Raw genomic sequence first — 17,062 nt, 5'->3', positions numbered from 1 at the left:
TAACAGCTTGATCTAAAAATTTTTTCAAAATTTTTATTATTTTGATTTCATACAGAATTATGATTTTGGTAATTTTTCACTAATTAAATTGATATTGAATAAGTGAATTGATGTTGTAATTGATTGTTGATTGAATTTGACTGATTTATGTTAAATTTATGATATATTAATATTTGTGATAAGTTTGAGGTTCGTGCAAACAGAAATCAAATTATTCTGATGAATTTGGAACTGGAATATTGTTGATAATCAAGTGAAATTGGTGAGACGTGATGATGATATTGAGATTTAATAAGAAATAAATTGATGAATTGATGATATGATTTGAGGATATGAAAATGGTTTGATTTTGGAAGTGGTTTGATTTTATAAATGTTTTGATATTAGAAATGGTTTTGATTTATTGGAAACGATCTGAAAAGAATTTGAGAAATGATTTCGTTGGAATCGAAAAGGGTGACAAAGTCCAAATTTAGGGAAGATGCTGCCGAAATTTTGTTATAAAATTTAAGACTTTGTTTAAAATGTTATTTAGAAAAAGATTTGATTGAGAAAGTGTATTATTTAATTTTTGATTTATTAAGAAAATAGTTATGTTTCGAGTTTAATTCATTTAAGAAAAGTATATGTCTTAATTGTAACGACCCAACTTTCAGTACATCATGATAGTACCAAAAGTAAAGCGTTACCAACCTAATCCATTGATTATCTATTTAATATTGAGTCTTTACGCGTTAATATATCGACAATTTTACTAAAAGTTAAAATACTTTTTCAACAAGAACAGAATAACGCATGTCCACGTACTTAATATTAATAATACTTTATAATATTACATACAAAACCAATTCCAAACCCTAATTTCACTAATCCTAACCTCTTCTACCCAACTGACACACACGTACCCCCACATGTTCACTCTTCGGTGAGCCACGCTCACCCTCTCCTCACCACTCACTCACCCACCGCCATCCCTTACCCTTTTCCTAACACTCATAGCACACAACACACACCATGCACAAAACAAATGAACAAGCACATACATAGACACATACACATAGAGAGAGAGATCCAAGGGAGCTGTGAGAGGAAGACGAGAAGGGAGAAGCTGCTTCCCGTCGCTGCCGTCGATCCACACCTCGTCACCGCCGTTTATGCTTGTCATCTCCGCTGGAGCCGTCGAGGGGTCAGCAGAGAGGGAAAACAAACCTGAGAATCAAGGTCGCCAACAAGAAGACGAGGATCCGTGTTTCACGCCACCGTGTCTCCATCACGGCCGATCCGCCATCGCTACTGTGGGGTTGACGTTGCCATTGCCTCAGGCGGTTTCGCTGTGGATGGGCCCGTCACTGTCGCAAATAGAAGAGCTATTCACCAACGTCGCCTCTGCGTCGCTGCTATGTTGCCGCCAACCCTATTGGATTCCAACATGGAGAAGAGAGCCGTGTGAGGAAGAGAGGAAGACAGAGTCGTGTGAGCCAGCGGAGCCACCGTCCTCGCCGCTGCTGCCACGGTCGCCGGTGAGTCGTGCACCGCCATTAGAGCCACCAGCAACACCATCCTTCTTGCGTTGGTCTCAATTCTGTAATTCTTGAACATACCATAATTTTACCTTCGTTCTGTTTCAATGTTATTTCTTTGTCAAATTCTTGTTTTAATTTCAATAGCATGTCTGTGTTTTAGCATGGCCATTTTGCTCCACTTGTTTTTCTGTTGGGACTGTCTTGAGTGAGGATCAAGCTAGACTTGTCAAAATTAATGCTTAGCCCCAACATCAGTTCAAAGCGTCGTAGTAACCTCTTGTAGTTACTTATAGTTTCCTCCTCCAGTGGGTAAAATAAAATAGTGTCATTTATAAATTGGATATGTGACAACTCTATATCATCCCTCCCAACTAGCAACGGAACATAGAAGTAGTACAAATACACTCCATAACCCACTCCCTCCATCTCCATCCAAATCCCATCTTTTGCAATTCTAAGTCCAGAAAACTCCACTTGACCCTATCATATGCATTCTGAAAATCTAACTTGATAATTGATGCTTTCTTTTTCCTCAGTTTAAGCCAATGCACTGTTTCACAAGCAATTACTGCCCCATTGTGTATTTTTCAACCCTTAACAAATGCACTCTAGGTCTCCCCTATTAGTCCTGGCATTACCGACCTCATTCTTCTAACCAATATCTTCGAAATCATCTTGTACACACTACCAATCATACTAAACGATCGAATTTCTTTGATCTTTTCTGCTCCAACAAACTTCGGTGCTAGCGCCACCCATGTAATATTTGCATCAGAAGGTAACCTGGCTGTCTGAAAGAACCCCATCACGGCTGTCGTGAATTCTAAACCACTCTCTTCCCAACATTTCTTTATGAAGTTCATGTTATACTCATTGCTTCTTGGCACCTTAGATGATTCACAATCCCATACCGTCTCTCTAATCTTCTCAACTGACGGCAGTACTTCTAAAGTTTTTGCTTCATCTTCATGAATTCGTTTCACCAAACCATCTTTCAAACCTGCCATAGTCGGCCTCTCCCAATGATACAAGCCCTTATAGAACTCCTGAATGGCAATCTTTATTCTGGCTTGATTCCTTACCAACCTACCATTAATTACCAGAGCATTAATTCTATTGTTCCTTCTTCTCACTGAAGCTATGCTATGAAAGTATCTAGTATTTTTGTCCATTTTGCTCGCATGTCGAGACTTTGACATCTGTTTCCAGTGTATTTCTTTCCTATTGTACCATCCCTCACAGCATCTCACTAATGCCTTTCTCCTCGCCTTTATTGTCCCATCATATATCCCGTTACTTACCATATCATCTGACTTCTTTATCTCTTCCTCAAACATATTGATTTTCTTATCGATGTTGCTAAATTTGTCCTTATGTCATCTTTTTAATGGAACCATCAGAGCCTTTAGTTTATCAGTAAACTGTATATTTCCTAAACCTCTCCATTCCTCTTTCACCATCTTTAGAAAACCCTCATGTGTAAACTAAGAGTCTAAACTTCCGAAGGGTCTTGGTCCGCTTCTTCATTTTGTATCTTCCACTATCATTGGACAATGATCTGATAACCCCTTGGTCCACCTTTCAATCGAATATTAGGAAATTCATCATTCCATTCCAAACTAACTAGAACTCTATCAATACAACTGCATGATCGGCCCCTGAATCATGTAAATTTGCGATCATATAACGGTAGGTCCATCAGCTGCATATCTTGTATCCAATTCCCCAAATCTCTCACAGTCGTTGTCAGGCTAACAACACCTTTTCTTTCCTCCACATGTATAATCTCATTGAAATTACCCATAAAGCAGAATGGAACCTGACATAACCCAGCTATATAATTCAGTTCTTCCCACATCAGAAGTCTCTCACCTCTTATATGCGCGCCATACACCAAACAAAATGCACAATTGAAAATATTTTTTAAAACAAAACCCTTTCGACACACAACCATCTCTCCCCTTTGTAACAATTACTCATTTTGAACATTATTTCATTCCAAATCAATAATAAATCACCCAATGCCCCTTCAAACCCTACACATTCCCATCCCACAAAATCGTTCCCCCAAATTCGTGCTATGTCAAAGTTCGTCACTACTTGTCTCTTAGTCTCTAAAGAACCTATCATATTTAACTTATGTTTTTTCTTAAGGTCCTTTACCATGCTAGATTTTCCATCACTCCTCAACCTCCTAACATTCCAAAAACTAAAAATCATGATAAATTTTTTTACACACCTTTTTAGAGTTTTTGGGTATACATCGTCTTACTTTCTATTTCTGTTTAGCTATTCTCCTCTTTTGAGCAATTTCTTCATTCTGGGCTTGGAGAATAGTCATGATATTATCTTCTTCACTATAAAGTACTGTACCAAATTCCACTGCTAGTTCCCATGTTTTTCTCTTTTCAATCCTCTGTTCCTCCAATTCCAAACTCTAATTGTTTCTGGTTCCCAAATTTAAGGCATTTTTGTCTGCCTCCCTATACTGTACCCTGTTTTCCATCAACTCCACCATGTAAATTTGCTATCCCATCTCTCTTCAACTCAGTTATTTCATTACCAATCACATCTATACCATTGATCCATTCACTTTTTCTAGAATATAAAACAAAACCCGCATCACTGTTATCCCCTCCATCATTGTTCACTTTGTTCGCATCCTCAGTCCCACCATCTTCGTTAGTCTTGTCCCCACTATCGCAGCTTCTCAGTGTTTTACACCTCATCTCCGTTAACGGCCTCACGAGATGGTGCTCCACCTTTCGAAGCCCTCCATGACCGTGCTCCTTTGGCGAAAAATGGGAATGGATCCTCTTAATTATTAAAAAAATTAAGAGTGTAAAGTGTGATCTCTAACCCTTCATTGCTCTCTCTCTCATATTTATTTTTAGTCCCACTTATAAAATTAATGGCAAAAGATCATACTTTACCCCGTCAATTGTAAAAAAAAATTGAGAGAATCCATTTTCGTGAAAAAGTCGATGTAGATTGTGCATCCTAGCTCACTGGACCACCGTCGATACGACCGGTTCTCTGCGCTTCCCCGTTGAGATGCCCTCTTTCTCCTTGACGAACCAGAACGGTCACATCATCTCCTGGTCTTACATCCGCCTCGAAAATCTCCGCGGATCCTCTCGCAACCCCATGCTCATGTTGCTCATAACTCGACCCGCACTCTTCTGATCCGACCCAACTCTGAAACTCTCTCCAACAAGACCAGTCTGATCTATTAACACATTTGGGCCCTATGACAACCTTTACTGTTTTTTGTAGTTTATTGTGAATATGGGCCTAACACAATTCACACACATGGGTTTTTTATTTTTCCCCTTATATCCCCTCTTTTCAGCCCACTATATTCACATGTAACCGTTTTTTCAAATTCATCCTCATAACTCACAATCCCATATCCCACAAAATCAGCACCCCTTTTATTTCCTTCATCAACTGTATGATACATTTCTAAATGGTTGAGATTTTGGTTTAAATGGTTATAATTCCATTCATTCAAAATTAACTCAGAATTTACTAAACTACGCTTGTCTTTTCCATTCTCCCTTAACACCTCCATCACCAATTCAGCTACCTGATCCCTGTAACTCGCCGGAACTATTGTTTTTTCCTTCCCAGCATTCTCCGCCGCGCACTCACTCCCTACACCTATGCTATGGTATTCACAACTAGGCTATCCTTCAGTATAAACTTCCTGATTACAATCCGATCTATATGTCTCACGCCCAACCTCTTTCACCAATACATTAAATCTACTGATACCTATTGTGATATGAACCCATTCACTAATCGCATCCATAACGCAAGTATCAATTTGCACACGTTCAATACTGAACGATATACATAATTTCTTTGCTTGATCGCACTCGACTACTTCTCTCCATTAGCCTCCTGTCGTTCAGAATGTGTCCACCGCCCAAGCATGCACTGGCACTCCAAAACATTCTAACCACACCCTACGAGTTTCGCTTCGCTCCATTTCCTCGCAACGCCATACACTATGAAAACATTGCAAAAGGCTATTCATTCTAAAGATGTAAGCTTCTTCAGCATTCAACACAAAATCAAAAGTTAGCAAAGCTTTATACGCTCCCATTTCTTAGACATGGACGACATGAGGCAAATTTTTTCCAATTACTTCTTTCAAAGAATTAAAGCCAATAACCTTCTCCATTCCTCCTATTAGACTTCTCTGTAGCTAGTTCAAGTTCTCTTTCACCACAGAAACTTTCACTTTTTTTGTCCATATATTCCTATGTAGGTCTTCTACTTTTTTTTTCCCTGCAAAGATTTTTTCACGTTCTTCACTACGTATGCATGGGTCTCTCCTCTTATGGGTTGACTATTAGCATTGTTCCGAGTAACACCTCCTTCCTGACAGACGTCTCTATCCCTCTCTGTCTGTCACAGAAATAATTTTTTTTCGCAACCTCATTCGATTCATTTCCGCTATAGTCTTCAAGACTCCTCCCTTTGTTGTATATCGTATGAACGCAAAAATATATATGTTACCATTTTTTGTTTTCGTAATAAGTATATATCATTTACACATCCCGTCCATTTGAATAGATAGAATAATTCCTTCTTTGAAATATCTTCCGGTGGATTATCTATAAAAATGAAAAAGTCTCCATTTTCAATAGTTGATACACTCTCTCTCAACTTAAACCATTCTAATCTAAATTGAAAACATGTCAAATCTGTTTTTTTTTTTAACAAAACCAAATATTTATTTTTGTTTTCAAATATTTGATATGGACTTTTTAAATTAGATTCTGTTGAATTTTTGTGTGCTCATAATTCTAATCTAAATTGAAAACATATGAAATCTGTTTTTTTTTTTAACAAAACCAAATATTTAGTTTGTTTTCAAATATTTGATATGGACTTTTCAAATTAAATTCTGTTGGAATTTTGTGTGCTCATAAGTACATAGTAGCGTTTTTGTTAAATTCTAGGGTAAATGTTGCATTTCAACAATTAGATTAATCAAACTCATAATTTATTAAAAAACAAACTAATGACAAGCATAAATATAGACTTATATGTTATATCAAGTAAAAATAAATGCCTGCGTAATACTTAGCCAGATCTTCTCAGAAGCAACATCAAAGTTGTAAATCCAATTAAGCATGTCTAGCATAAGTTGATAATAACGATATTACAATTCTAAGCTAAAACTAATATACTCCTCACCATCAGATTTTGGGAATGAATCTAGCATGGTTTCTAAGTCAACATTCTCATGAACCTTGAATGAACTTGTGACCTTGACATTCTTCAATTCATGCCACCAACACTTTGTGTCACTAAAATGGTGAAACCACTTCCACTTTTTTCCTCCCATCAGCAACTCATACATAAACTGTTTTGTTTACAAAATAACAAATAGAGTTACAGAGTGATGTTGAGAGAGTATAAATATACAATGCGTGCATTGTGTGATTCAGAGAATGTTAGGAATTAGACTAAATTTTTGTTATAAGATTTTGTATGTAAAATTCCCAATTTTGTAAAAACGTTCTACAACCATTTTTGATATGATGAAAACTAAGCATACCAAGATAAATGGTTTCCTGTCATAATCAGAGTGCAAGATGAATATAATAGTTCTTGGGCAGCAACTTGAAAGCAACCAATTCACATAAGGGAAATAGAGAGCTTCATTTTTCGGAACACACTGCAATCCTAGACGTTTAATAGTAGGAGGAGTGGATGAAACTTGGATTTGACTCAAAATCTGTTCAATCTACACAATTCAGGGTGCACAAAAACCAATAATTAAAAATTAATAATTAAAATTGGAAAATGTGCAATCAAAATAAACCAATCCAGTAGCTAGCTAGTAAATACTTACTCCTGGTAGATGTTGGATAGATAGGGAGAGTGATGCCAAAACCATTTGTGGTTTAATATTTTGGATAAATTCCCTCAAGCTATAATAATTATGCTTATAATCCAGGGTAGGATTAAAACTGAGTTCCAGTTGATTAGAATATCTCAGAAAAGATATAGCAATTTTGAAGTTTCCATAATACTGGCATGATAATAAATTTGGAGCATCAATATTGACCTCCCTCGAGTTAGAGCAATGTATTGATAATTTCAAGTGTTTGAGCTGTACACTCAAAATATTAATCTTCTCAGACATAGAACAACACAACAGTGACAAACTCTCCAGGAAATGGAATTTATGAAATAGTTCAACAAACCACTTATCTGTAATGATAGAGCCCTCCAAAAAGAATAAACGCAAACATCTCAAATTTGTGAAACTATCTAAATTCAACTTGAAAGGCGCATAAACATCCAAAGGACAATAACATAAATTCTCGAGATTTGGAGCATCAATATAAACCCCCTGTATTCCTCGAATATCAGCTTCCTTGAGCTTTTCTAGACCATGTAGGAACAATGATCTAACAGGACAAGGTACACTTAAAGGGTTATATATATAACAATCATTAATGGTTAAATGTTCAATCAAAGGACAATGAGATATGAGATTCTCAACAATCCCTTCATGTGAAAAGAGTACCTAACATAAACGTAACATTCTAACTGAGAAAAGCTTGATTGAATGGTTTAGAAATGCTTGGTGGAATCTTATTTTCCCTCTCAACACCAATTTAGTAAGTGATTTGGCTTCAATGACACAAAGTGGAAGATCATATTCTTGGTCTATAGTGCACCCTTTTGCAACATAGGCAGTAGGGAGGGGGAGGCGAAGCTCAAGTTCCTGGACACCATTTTCGCTGACCATCTTCATCCAAAGATCAACATGATAGAACATTTTCTTATGGTCTACACATTGCATGTTGAGCTTAAATACTTTAATTGCTAAGCCTTGATCAAGAAGCTTCAACAATCTTTTAGTGACATAGTGAATGAGCATATCTTGATTGCTAAACCTAAGAGGATTCTTTAGTAACACATCATGCATACTAAAAAAATCTTTGCTGCAAATGGATAATATGGGAAATGAATACCAAGTGTCCCTCCACTCCTTTGACAAAACACTGGTCCTAGCAGCATCTTTGTATGGCAACCTTGTAAGAATGTCATCTAATATAATAACTTCTGGCAAACTGGTTAATCGGTCCATTCGTTTTCCCTCGGCTACAGTGGTATCCCTGAAGGAGAAGAATAAAAAGAAAAACAGTAATTATTATTCATCTGGCAAGTGAGAGCTGAGAGCTCTATACGAATATGAATGATTTTCATCTTACCTCTCAAGGTAAAACTTAAAGCTAGGACTCCTAAATCAACATGTCATTGCATCAAAGTTGGGAACTAAAAAAATTGGCCAGTTATACAGAGCACCAAGTTAATTTAATTATGGTATATCACACACTAATTGATTTAGTATTTTTTTTACCACTGCCTGAGCATATGAACTAGCTATGATTACAACTTTAACAACTTTTTTCCCAACTCAAACGTCATTGCAATAAATGAACACAAAGAAAACTATAAAGCTTGATTGGATACTGATGGCAGTGACTAGTAGTAGTGATAAGTTTCTTTCACAGTAAATTTCATTAGAAGCTAACCAAATTTTCACCAATAACTTAATCAAATTATCTACCTATAGCTATCAAATATTCTTCAATTTGAAAAATCGCTTTGGTTTTTTTCCTACTAGCTCGTAGGTTACCACATTTGGTATAAAATCAAATTATATTGCTCCTTTCAACAGAGTAAATCCCATAGTAGACCTGAGATTCACGCAATTATCCAATTTGGTTATCGAGATTCCAATTTCACAATTGTAGTCCCCAAATACAGGAATATAATTTGATTTTATACCAAAGGTGGGTGACCTATGAGCTAGTAGGGGAAAAAAAAAAGTAAAAAACCAAAGCGATTTTTCAAATTGAAGAACATCAGTTGGAAGAAATCACAAGAATATGGAGTCTCACCTTCTGCGGATGATAGTGAAAGAGGAAGTGGTATTCAATTTCAGTTTTTGACAGTCAAAATAGTCAGATTGAGAGTTTCATACGGAGAATGGATCCTCAATTCCTCACTATTTTTTTAACAATCGAGAGAATTTAAAATAAATTTTAAGTCTACTATAATTTAACTAATAAAAAGGCTAAGACAATATTCAAATTTAATCTAATTTAAAATTGAAAACCATAAAAATTCCAATACTACAAAAGTAAGTTTGGATTGAAATGAATCTTGGTTTTTTTTTGTATAAAAAATCTTAAAATATTAAATTGAATTTTAAATTTAATTTTCAAAATCAATTGAATAAAATCTAAACTAAATCCTATTAGCTTTCTATGGTGGTGAAAGTATTTCAAGATCTTAAAGGACTTGAGTATGAAAAAAATTAGAAGAAATTAGAGAGCTAATTCATAGATATAGATATGCTATTTTCGCAAGAATCCAAAATTTAAAAATAATATCATACAAAAAATCTGATTTATTGTTATATCGATATATTTTATTATTATTTATTTATTTTTCAGTTATATTGGTATTATTACTACTAATGTTATTATTACATTTCATTATTATTATTATTATTATTATTATTATTATTATTATTATTATTATTATTATTATTATTATCTAATTTATTAAAAAATTATTTACTATGATATAAAATAAAGATTTTTTTACCTCATTGCTTCAAAATTACCTGTATATTTTTTTTACAAAACTAAAATAATTTAGGAATAAGTATTGTTTTGATTCCTAACGTTGGGGTCAGAACTGAAGCCGTCTCCAAGGTAATTTTTGATTTAGAATCATCCTTAATTAGGGGTATTCATAGTTTGGTTAATCCAAAAATTAAACCAATTTTTTGGTAAACCAAAAATATAATATTAGTTAATTAACCAAATTAGTTTTACATAATAAAACTTGTTAGTGAAATTTAAAACCGTTTTTTAACCGGTTATTAAAGTAAAAACCGGTTTCCATATTAAAAACCGGGGTTTTTACACCAAAAAACTAATTTTTATACTAAAAAAATTAATTTTTATACCATAAAATTGGTTTTTACATATAAAAATTTATTTTTACACACAAAAACCCAAATTTTTAAACCTTTTTTTAATTGAATTTTTTTAATCCAAATTTTTTCTTTCTAAATAATACGAGTAACGTTTGTAAATAATGAAATTCCTTCCATTGCTTTCGTTCCTTTTTCTTTCTTATCTCTTTTCAGCATTTTCTATAAATAATTTTTTCTAATATAAATAATTTTCTTTCTAAATGATACGAGTAACTTTTTCTTATCTCCTTCTTTCCATCTCTCTCCTTTTCTCTCCCCTCCTCTTCTCTCTTCCTTCTCTCTCTCTCTCTCCCCTTCCCTCTCTTTCTCTTTCTCTTCGTCTCTCTCTCCCCTCTCTCCCATTTCTCTCTCTCTCTCCCCCTCCTCTCTCTCTCTCCTCTTTTCTTCGTTCTCTCTCTCTCTCTCTCTCTCTCCCATTTTTCTCTCTCCTCCTCGCTTTCTTTTCTCTCTCTCTCCCCCTCCTCTCTATCTGTCTCTCTCTCCCCTTCCCCTCTTTCTCCCTTTCCCCTTTCTTTTTCTCTATCCTTCTCTCCATCTCTCTCCCCATGCTCTCTCTCTCCCCTTCCCTCTTTCTCTCTCCCCTCTTCTCCCTCTCTCCTTCTATTTTCCCTCCTCTCTTTTGTCTCTCTCATTCTATCTCCCCATCCTCTCTCTCTCCCCTCTCTCTTTCTCTCTTTGTCCTATTTCTCTCTCTTTTTATCTCTCTCCTTTTTTTCTTTCTCCTCCTCTATATTCTCTTTCTCTCTCTTCTCTCTCACTTTAGAGAGAAGAAAAGAAAAGAGATAGAAGATGGATAAAGATTAAGAGAAGGTTGAGAGAGAAAGAGAAAAGAGAGAATAAGAAAATAAAGAACAGAAGGAGAGAAAAATAAAGAGAGAAAGAAGAGGAGAAAGAGAGAAAATAGGAGAAATTAAAGAGAAAAAAGAAAAGGAAAGAGAGAAAAGCGAGAGAGAAAAAGAGAGAAAATAAAAGAGAGAGAGAGAGAAAGAGAGGGGGGAAAGGAGAGAGAGAGAGAGAGGAAGGAGAGGGGAGAGAGAGAAGGGAAAAGAGAGGAAAAAGGAGAGAGATATGGGAGATAGAGAAGGAGAGGAGAGAGAGATAGGAGGGGAGAGAGGAGGAGGAGGAGGAGGAGAGATAGAAAAAGGAGAGAGATGATTAGAGAGAGGAATGGGAGGAGAGAAAGGAAAGGAGAGAAGGGATAGGGAGAAAGAAGGCAAAGAGAGAGAGAGAGAGAGAGAGAGAGAGTTAGTGAGAGAGCGGAGAGAATAAGAGAAAGACAGAGAGAAAGAGAGAGAGGGAGAGAAGGAGAGAGAGAAAGAGGTAAGGGGAGAGAGAGGGAGAGAGAGGAGGAGAGAGAGAGAGAGAGAAAGAGGAAGAGGAGGAAGAGATGATGGAAGGGAGAGAGAGAGAGAGAGAGAGAGAGAGAAAGAGAAAGAGGAAGAAGAGATGATGGAAGGGAGAGAGAGAGAGAGAGAGAGAGAGAGAGAGAGAGAGAGAGAAGAAAGAGAGAGAAGTAGAGAGAGAGAAAGGAGAGAAGAGATAAAGAGAAAAATGAGTGTGTGAGAGAAAGAGAGAGGGGGGAGGGGAAGGAAGGGGGAGAGAGAGGGAGAGGGGAGAGAAATAGGGAGAAAAAGAAGAGAGAGAAGGGAAGAGAGAATAGAGAGAGAGGAGGGAGAGAAAGAAAATGTGAGGACAAAGAGGAAAATGAGAGAGAGGATGGAGAGAAGGGAAAAAGAGAGATAGGAGGAGAGAGAGAAGGGAGAGAAAGAGGAGAGAGAGAGAGATAGAGAGAAGAAGAAGAAGAGGAAGAAGGGAGGGAGAGAGAAAGAGAGAGGAAGGGAGAGAGAGAGAGCGAGAGAGAGAGAGAGAGAGAGAGAATATGCAATTTGGTTTTGAAATTAGGTTTTGATTTTAATTTGGTTTTGGTTTTGGTTAACTGGTTAAAAACTAATTTTTTTAAGGGATAAGTACTTTTTTCGTCCCCAAGGTCTGGGGTCGAAATCAAAATCGTCCCTGACTTTTTTTTATTATTAAAATCATCCTTAACGTTTAAAAACGCTTTAAAATCATCTTTTTCCGAATTTTTGGACCAAAATATCCTCATCATCATCATTCTCCTCTTCACCTTCCTCACCACCATCAACACCACCACCACCACCACCACCAAACAGCAATAACACCCTCACCCCACTCCCTCACTGTAACCCCCTCCCCCCTCCCACCCTTCACTCCCTCACCGTAACCCCCCTCCCACCCCTCACCCCCTCACCCCTCACTCCACACCCTCACCGTAACCACTAACCCCCTTCTTCATGCCCCTCTTTTCATGGTCATCATCATCATCATCAACAGATTTTATCAACAACAACAAATTTTATCAAAAATTAAAAAATTTAAATTTCAGCAAGAACAAATTTTATCAACAACAACAAATTTCATCAAAAATCCAGTAAAAAGAATAAGAAAAAGCAGAAGGCAGAAAGCAAAAGCAGAAAAGCAGGGGCGGCGGCGGGTTGGACGCAGGGGCGGCGGCAGGCTGGACGCGAGCGGCGGTGGGCTGGACGCAGGGCGGCTGCGGGTTGGGGGTGATGGAGTGATGGAGTGAGGGTTTGGGGTGGGTGTAGGAGGAAGGGAAATTGGGAGGGAGGACAGAGACGAAGAAATGCTGATGGGTGGGGGTGGGGTTTTTTTAATATTATTTTTAATTTTTATTAATAGTTAAGGGTAATTTGGTCCAAAAAATAGAAAATAACGATTTTATAATGTTTTGTAATGTTGAGGATGATTTTAATAAAAAAAAGGTCGGGGACGATTTTGATTTTGACCCCAGACTTTGGGGACGAAAAAAGTACTTATCCCTTTTTTTTTTAATTTGGTTTTGGTTAACCAATTTTAAAAAATATGAATATGATTTTTAAAATTGTTTTATTAAATTGGTTAACCAAAATGTGGTTATGATTTTTTAACCGGTTAACCACATTTTGGTTTTTTTATGAACACCTTGACCTTAACGTTTTTTTCGTATTAAAATCATCCTTTTTAATCAAATTTTTAATTTTATTCTTAAAATACCCCTATTTTAATAAAAAAATTATATATTTTTTTAAAAGAAAAGAACGCGTTTTGGGGGGGAGCCGAAAGGAAACGCGAAGGGGGGAGGGGAGGGAGAGGGAAAAGGGAAGGGAAGGGGAAGGGGGAGGGGACGGCGTCGGCGAAGCTTGGAGCTGCCGTCCTCGTCGCCGAAAGAAAGAAGAAAGGAGAGGGGCTGCGACGAGAGAGAATAGAGAGGGAGCGCCGATGGGGGGAGGCCCGTTCATACATGCTTCTGCCGCCGTGGAGTGCATCGCCGGGAAGAGGAGCCCGATGCGAGGAGGGCGGCGCGTGAAGGAGAGAGAGAGGGATCCAAGGCTGAGCTAGTCCGCGCATGCTCCGTCGCCGGTCCGCGGGTGATGGGTGGCCGAGGAGAGAGAGGGATCCGAAGGTGGAGTGCGTCGCCGGTCCTCGCAGGCTCCGTTGCCGCCGCTGGTGATGGGTGGCCAAGTGCCGATGGTTCTGCATCTGCTTCTTCTTCTGAATCTGCTTCTTCTTTTGCTTCACTTCTACATCTGCTTCTTCTTCTTCCGCATCTGCTTTTGCTTGAGTTTCTGTTTCTGTGACTGCCTCTGCTTTTGATTTTGATTTGTTGTTTTTTGATTTTATTGTTGTTGTGTGTTGATTTGGTTGTTGAATTTGTTGAATTTGAGTTGATTTATTGAATCTCTGATTTCTGAATTTGTTGAATTTGTGTTGATTTTATTGATGTTGATTTTCTTGATGGTGGAGGTAAAGGTGCTAGTAGTGGTGGTGGAGGTAAAGGTGCTGATGACAGTGAAGGGTATTTTTGTCCAGAAAAAATTAAAAGCACGATTTTAATACGAAAAAACATTAAATATGATTTTAAATCAAAAATTACGTTGGGACGGTTTCGATTCTGACTCTCAACATTAGAGACCAAAATAATACTTATCCCAATAATTTATTATCTACTTCGACTACAAACAATTTTAATTATTGATTACTATTTATTTACGATTACTAAAGATTTACTAAATTATAACAATTAAATGCTATTTAATTTAAATTAATATAAATAATTTTAAATATAAAATAATTAAAGCATCATAGTTAATAATCATAAATGTATTTAAATTTCAAATGTCAGTCCTTTTAATTTGTCAACTAATTTTATTTTAAAAAATTTATTAAATTTACATGATTGAATAAAAAAGATTTAGAATTTAGATTACTCATTATTAGTTGTAACTATTAATACAATAGAAACTTTTAAATTTTATAAAAATAACAATTATAAATACACAACAGAATCTTGATTATCAATAAAATTAAAATAATAATTACAACTAAATATTTATTAATTTATTTATAAAGTTCAAAATTTTTCTTGTACTGATTATTTTTAATCTTATTTGTTATTCTAGTTGTATCCGTTGCAAAATGTAACAAGTGCAATACCAATTTTTAAACTTTATACAAATAAGTACAATAATTATAAAAAAATTCTTATAGCAAAAAAATTTTTATATTTTATAAAAATATTTATGGTGATCATTCTTTACAAAATTTTTAACTCGTTTTAATTTAAAAAAGTTTCATTCATCTATGATATTAAATTAGGCTAAATCTAACACCACCTACTTGAAATTCATCATACATATATATAGAGCCAAATTTTCAATTACTATATTTATGGTATGGACTCATATAAGGCACTAATATGAAATTTGAAACGTTAGTTTACAAAGATACGGTCTCCACTTTTTCTACCAAAAATAAAACCAATTCTAAAATTATTACATAAAGGATATTTTGATATTTTTATGTTTAATGTGAAAAAATTTACCTTTTAAAAAAAATCTGGAGTTATAATATTTTAAAATTAAAAATCAAATTTTAATTTGTAATACAATTAAACAATTTTATAGGTAAAAGGACATTTTTTATTTTTTTATATTTTATAATATCAAATATTATTTATTTATGATTAACAAATTAAATTATTAACTGTTTAACTTATTTAAGTTATAAAAAAAATAAATTACTAACTTGATGGCACTAAATATTTGTATGTAAAAGAGGAAATTTTAAATTTAAATCTTTATTTTTCATCATATGTATATATATTTTTATAAAAACACATATTTTATATTAAGCATAGTTATCAAAATTAAATCGATAATTGATCCGGTCATACAATTAGATCATTGGTTTATTGGTTCAACCGGTGAGTGATTGATTTATCCGGTTGATTTGGTCATAATTAAATAAAAATATAAAATTATAGAAATAAAATTAAAAATTAAATATATATTTTTAAAATATATTAATAACAATCAAATATCAATTCTTAGATATAATTTATGGTAAAAAAAATAATAAATTAGTCACTAGTACAAAATATTTTCTTAATTTAAATGAAAAAGAGAAAAAACAAAAGATAACACAATCAATATCGATATATCTATATATTTATATACTATGTGTTGTTATTTGTTTGATATCCATGTCAAATTATGCTTAAAGGTAGGGGTGTGCATGGGCCGGGTGAAACCGGGTTTGATGTGACCCAGACTCGACCCGAAATATGTACCGGGCCCATTTTTGAGACCCGAATCCGACCCTAGACCCGATGAAACCTATACCCTTTCGTGCCACAACTATACCGGGTGAAAACCGGGCCGTTAACATTATATTACCTTGATACCTTCTTGTAAGTTAGCATGTAAAAATATCCAAATTTTTAAAACTCCAACAATTATTTGACATGGTAAAATTCACTTAGAAAAATATAACAAAAATCAACTCTTCTCTAAAATTAAAGCATAACCATAATCAATACTAATATTGCCTAATAACACCAAATATTTAAATCAATACAAATAACATAATATTATGCATTAGTCTAAAGTATTATGCATTTTAAATATAAAACATTAACTTATAGTCTTATATATAATGACTAATAACACAAAATATTAAGGTTTACAATACTTAAATTCCACATAATAATAGCCATCATCTATCACTAATAAAACAAAATATTTATTGTGTATAGTGACCGAGCCGATTTCAGGTGACCCGAGCTATGGCTCGAATCCGATCCGAAATAATGACCGGATCTATTTTTGAGACCCTTACCCAACCCTAGATCCGATGAAATCACATTAAATTAGCCCTTAAAGTGTTCGAGACTGGATCGGATCTTCGGACCGGATCGGACCATGCTCACCCCTACTTAAAGGGATAAAAGAAAAAAAATAAAATTCACTCATATTTTATTATATATTTAATTTTGTTACTTAAAATGTTGAGAAGCAAGTTGGCGCAATGGCAACTGGCAAGAGGGAGGTATGTATTCTGGCTGCACCGTATTTGAATCCTCCTTGTACTTATTTTTGGAGTATATTGGACGGTAGCTCCGCTCCTACAATGGATT

General features: G+C 35.2%; 1 protein-coding gene and 1 long non-coding RNA gene across 2 annotated transcripts; both read right to left on the bottom strand.

Moving 5' to 3' along the window:
* Window positions 1-2,131: 2,131 nt before the first annotated feature.
* On the bottom strand, window positions 2,132-2,860 carry LOC112708747 (uncharacterized). The gene has a single exon (XM_025760686.1). It carries the CDS (start codon window positions 2,858-2,860, stop codon window positions 2,132-2,134), a length of 729 nt encoding a protein of 242 aa, XP_025616471.1.
* Window positions 2,861-6,523: 3,663 nt separating this feature from the next.
* On the bottom strand, window positions 6,524-9,705 carry LOC112710055 (uncharacterized). The gene is made up of 4 exons (XR_011865252.1): window positions 9,461-9,705; window positions 7,396-8,671; window positions 7,099-7,287; window positions 6,524-6,903 (listed from the first exon to the last, which is right to left on the bottom strand). It is a non-coding gene; the product is annotated as an uncharacterized lncRNA (long non-coding RNA).
* Between the last annotated feature and the right edge of the window lie 7,357 nt (window positions 9,706-17,062).

The sequence above is a fragment of the Arachis hypogaea genome, chromosome 9 (genome assembly GCF_003086295.3).
Source record: "Arachis hypogaea cultivar Tifrunner chromosome 9, arahy.Tifrunner.gnm2.J5K5, whole genome shotgun sequence".
Classification (NCBI taxonomy): domain Eukaryota; kingdom Viridiplantae; phylum Streptophyta; class Magnoliopsida; order Fabales; family Fabaceae; genus Arachis; species Arachis hypogaea.
Note: the sequence above shows the minus strand (reverse complement) of the source record. Positions and strands in the feature narration are given on the sequence as shown.